This window comes from Lathyrus oleraceus, chromosome 3 (genome assembly GCF_024323335.1).
Source record: "Lathyrus oleraceus cultivar Zhongwan6 chromosome 3, CAAS_Psat_ZW6_1.0, whole genome shotgun sequence".
Lineage (NCBI taxonomy): Eukaryota > Viridiplantae > Streptophyta > Magnoliopsida > Fabales > Fabaceae > Lathyrus > Lathyrus oleraceus.
This window is the reverse complement of record NC_066581.1, coordinates 397,014,638-397,018,653: the sequence shown is the minus strand read 5'-3', so window position 1 is coordinate 397,018,653 and position 4,016 is coordinate 397,014,638. Positions and strand designations below refer to the sequence as shown.

Below are 4,016 nucleotides of genomic sequence, written 5' to 3'. Positions count from 1 at the left end.
TATGAAAAAATAGCTTCTTCATTTAAAAAAAAAAAACTCTTAAAAGCTCAAGTGAAATACAAATAAAAATACTTACTAACTAACTCTAAAAACAAGTTACAAGTGTTAATGAAGTTATGACTAAAATGAAAACTAATCAAGCACTGTTTCTCTTAATCACATGATAATATTTGTCTTGTAGTAAAACTATGTGCACTTAAGGAGTGCAGAGTCAGATGAGAGTCATAATATAGCTGCGGAGAGAGGTTCCTCTGATATGATCCACTAGTGTCTTGTCACATCTTTCTTCTCTCTTACTTTTACTTTGATACAATTATTACCTCTTTTAACTTACGTGTAGTTTTCACACCATTCAACCTTCTCTCTCTCTCTGTGTCTGAACCAACCAAGAATAGTAGTAGCCTTTACAGCTTTACCTTGATAACAACAGTACTTTCAAACCCTCCATTGAACTCTCTTTTCTACTTTTATACAAACAAAAAAGAAATTAAAGATCTCTCTTACTTAAATGCTCTTTCCTCCATTCTACTTCTGTTATAACATCCAAACGTTTTAGCCTTTCATCATTCCTCAACCAACCCAGTTCTCTTCATTTCTTCTCTTCCGTATCTAGAAAGTAGTGAAACAGTAGAGAGAGATATCTAGAGAGAGAAAATAAAAGATGGACTTTGGAGGGAACATGTTCTGTCTCAACAACAGAGACCAAAATAATAACACCAACGGTAACAGTAACAGTAACAATAACAGTAACAGTAACGGTTTCACTTGGGGTGGTAGTAGTAGTACTACTACCACCACCACCACTAGTAACAGTGCATGGAACAACAATACTTTCAACGTTGCCGTCAACCCCGGTTTAGCCAACGCGGTGATGTTTCATCCACATGCAAACGAAGGCGGCGTACGGCAGGATCGTGGAAACTACGCGGAGGCGTTCGGTGGAGGTTTGGCTAGGGCTCACGTGATGCCGGACCCGCATCTCACGTGTTTGAAGTTAGGGAAGAGACATTATTTTGAGGATGTGAGTGGTGGAGGCGGTGGTGGTGGTGTGTTGGTGGATAAGAAAGGGAAAGGCTACTGTGGTGGTGGTGGTGGGAAGGCGGCGGCGGGGGTGGGTTTGGCGGTGGGGAGTTCGGTGGCGAGATGTCAGGTGGATGGGTGCCACGTGGGATTGATGAACGCGAAGGAGTATCATAGGAGACATAAGGTTTGTGAGATGCATTCAAAGGCACCAAAAGTTGTGGTGATGGGTTTGGAGCAGAGATTCTGTCAGCAGTGCAGCAGGTCAGTGGTTTAATCTGTCGTTTTCTTAAATAGTTATCAACAATTTTTTTATCAAAACCTAACATAGAAATGGTACTATTTTAAACACATAGTAATTTTGATATCAAATTCAACTATTAATCTATGTTTGGTCTCTTGGAAGAGACAAAACAAATATATTTGAAATCATTAACTATCCATTTAGCACAATTAACTTTGATTTTAGACGTCATTATTACAATTTTAAAGTATATTTTTGAACATAAATTGTATTAATTAATACATTTGAACACTTCAATTTTATATAAATTTGAGCACTTGAAGTTTTTTATTTCTTTTAAAATTTTAGTTAATTATGTTTAAATAATTATTAGAGTTGCAGCTTATTTTTTATATTTTTTAGCCGTCTAAACATAACTAACTAATTTTTTTTAAATACATTAACCATCTAATTTGTTTGAGAATTTAATGAGAAGAATTGTACTAAAATAATACAAATCAAATTAATTATATAAATTTGGATCCATATATATAGGTTTTTTTGTTGAATAAAAGTAAAGTAAATAGTCACTAGAGTGGTCAATATAGTTTTAGTCTTTTATTTTAAAATTGAATTTTGGGTCTAATATATACAAACAATTGTTTTAGTTTTAGGTCAAACCTCACAATTTTGTTTAAAAAAGGGTGTGTTTTGGCACAAAAAGTGATAAATTCTCTTCAGATTTAAAATTAGGGCAGTAAATCGCCACTTTTAAGGCTAAAAATCCATTTTTTTTGAAGTGTATGATATTTGAAGATTAATTTGTAGGGAGGAAAGGAAACTATTTAGATAAAGTCATAAAATAAGAGACCAAAAATTTACTTAAACTTTAAAATTTTAGTAACTAATAATTAGTTTTTTGTGCCTATAAATTTAATATTAATCATTAATTCATCTATCAACCTTAAAATCTAAAAGGAGTTGTGTTTTTGATTTATTATTTTCATTTTCATCATTTCATGTACTCTCTAAGCCTGCAAAAAAAAGTACATGTAATTTACCTTTGGTGCTGGAGGGAGTACAATATTTTGCCATCTTTAAACCCTTCAATTGTGTTTGGTGTTGGTTGGAGTAGTAATGATTTAAAAGACAAAAGTGGAGAGAATAAAGAAATAAAAGAAAATTAAGATTACCATCTTAAAAAGAAAGTGCCCTTTAATTGTACCTTTGTAATTATGCTTGGCTGGCAAACCGACATGGTTAGGTTGTTATTACCATTTCGTATACAGACTCAATTAATTTATCATGTTTGTATAATTTTTTAGGCGCACGCGAGCTATTGTTTGGTTTTTGGTTATTAATTTAGGATTTTCAGATTTGTTGATTGCTTAACTAATAAGATATGGAAAATGTGCTGGTGTGGCGACCGATTTTTAGGTTCCATGTTGTGTCGGAGTTTGATGAATCAAAGAGAAGTTGTAGGAGAAGACTTGCAGGGCACAATGAGAGAAGAAGAAAGAGCTCCCATGATTCTGTTTCAAGGAGTTCATCACAAAGTAAACTAATAAAACTAGACATGTAATTTTTTCGGCATGATATACAATAAGTTGATTGTTGATTGTTGATGGTATTTTTACTTGTCATCATCAGGTGGGTGTGCTCTCTCTCTTCTGTCATCTAGGACTGATTCATGGCTTTCTCCAGATGATCTCTCCGTAAGGTGCAGTGCTGCATTAAGCGAATTGATAGCAGAAAACCGAGCAGCGATCATGGCTAGGCAATATGTCTCCGATAGAGACTGGCATTTACAACAGCATGCAGTGGAAGACTACAAAGAGATCCAACCTGAGTCCAACTATTTCCCGCAACATATGTTTCCGCAGACACACTAACGATGGTTCTAGGGCATGGAGCTTGGAAAATTCATCGCAGTTGGTCAATCAGAATTGTTGGATGAAGATCACATGTTTCTGATCATCATCCAACTATTCAAACTTACCGAATGCGATGAATCTCAATCCAAGAAGCCCAACCTAAAGTTTGTTAGAGAAATAAGTGTGCCCTAAAGGAAAGGACGCCGGTTTATGAAGTTTTCAACTATTTAATGTCTCCTAAAAATAAAAGTTTAGAACTCTTTTCCAGACTCAGGATGGTAGCTAGACTCTTATTAGGGTTATAAATTTTCAAGATTGTATTTTTATCTATAATTGCTGCTAAGCATGTATTGAGTTCCATTGCTTGTGAAAATTTTATTGAATAATTTTGTTCACTAATGTTTTACATGACACCTATTGGACCTAATTAATTTGATCAATGCAAGCTTTTGGTTTTACACTTAACAGATTATAGAAGAAAAATAATAATGTAAGAGTCTATCATGACTATATGCAATTTTTATATTTAAAGTATTTTCTTATAAGTTATTCAATTATTTTAATAAATTACTTTAAAATTTTTATGAATTTTTTTTTTGAACATTGACAAATTGTTTTTGTAAGTTACTTCAAACATTCTTTTAAAATTTATGCATGTAAATATATTTAAATAAGATAATTTAAATAAGTTTTTAACTTACTTTTTTAATGACAAGTAGGAATTTTTTATCAAATAATTGAGTTTCTAAGTTTTTTTCTTCTAAAATAACTCGCCTTTAAGATAATTTCTCAAACTACTCAACTTTAAAAAAAATGGTCAAAGAATTGGTGTCAGATCAATTGACTATTGTCTTTTAATTTAAAGAGTAGGCGCCAATTGAACTAGTTACTGTACATAA

The 4,016-nt window shown here is 32.9% G+C and overlaps 1 protein-coding gene across 1 annotated transcript; it reads left to right on the top strand.

The window, feature by feature from the left end:
- Positions 1–282: 282 nt before the first annotated feature.
- On the top strand, positions 283–3,516 carry LOC127127930 (squamosa promoter-binding-like protein 7). Its single transcript, XM_051057200.1, has 3 exons — positions 283–1,284; positions 2,681–2,799; positions 2,894–3,516. The coding sequence occupies exons 1-3, from the start codon at positions 662–664 to the stop codon at positions 3,133–3,135; spliced, it is 984 nt and encodes a 327-aa protein (XP_050913157.1). The 5' UTR covers positions 283–661; the 3' UTR covers positions 3,136–3,516.
- The last annotated feature ends 500 nt before the right edge of the window (positions 3,517–4,016 follow it).

Coding starts and splice junctions, on each gene's coding strand:
- LOC127127930 (XM_051057200.1), top strand. CDS start 662: ATGGACTTTGGAGGGAACATGTTCTGTCTCAACAACAGAGACCAAAAT. Junction 1,285..2,680: donor TTCTGTCAGCAGTGCAGCAG/GTCAGTGGTTTA, acceptor ACCGATTTTTAG/GTTCCATGTTGTGTCGGAGT. Junction 2,800..2,893: donor TTCAAGGAGTTCATCACAAA/GTAAACTAATAA, acceptor TGTCATCATCAG/GTGGGTGTGCTCTCTCTCTT.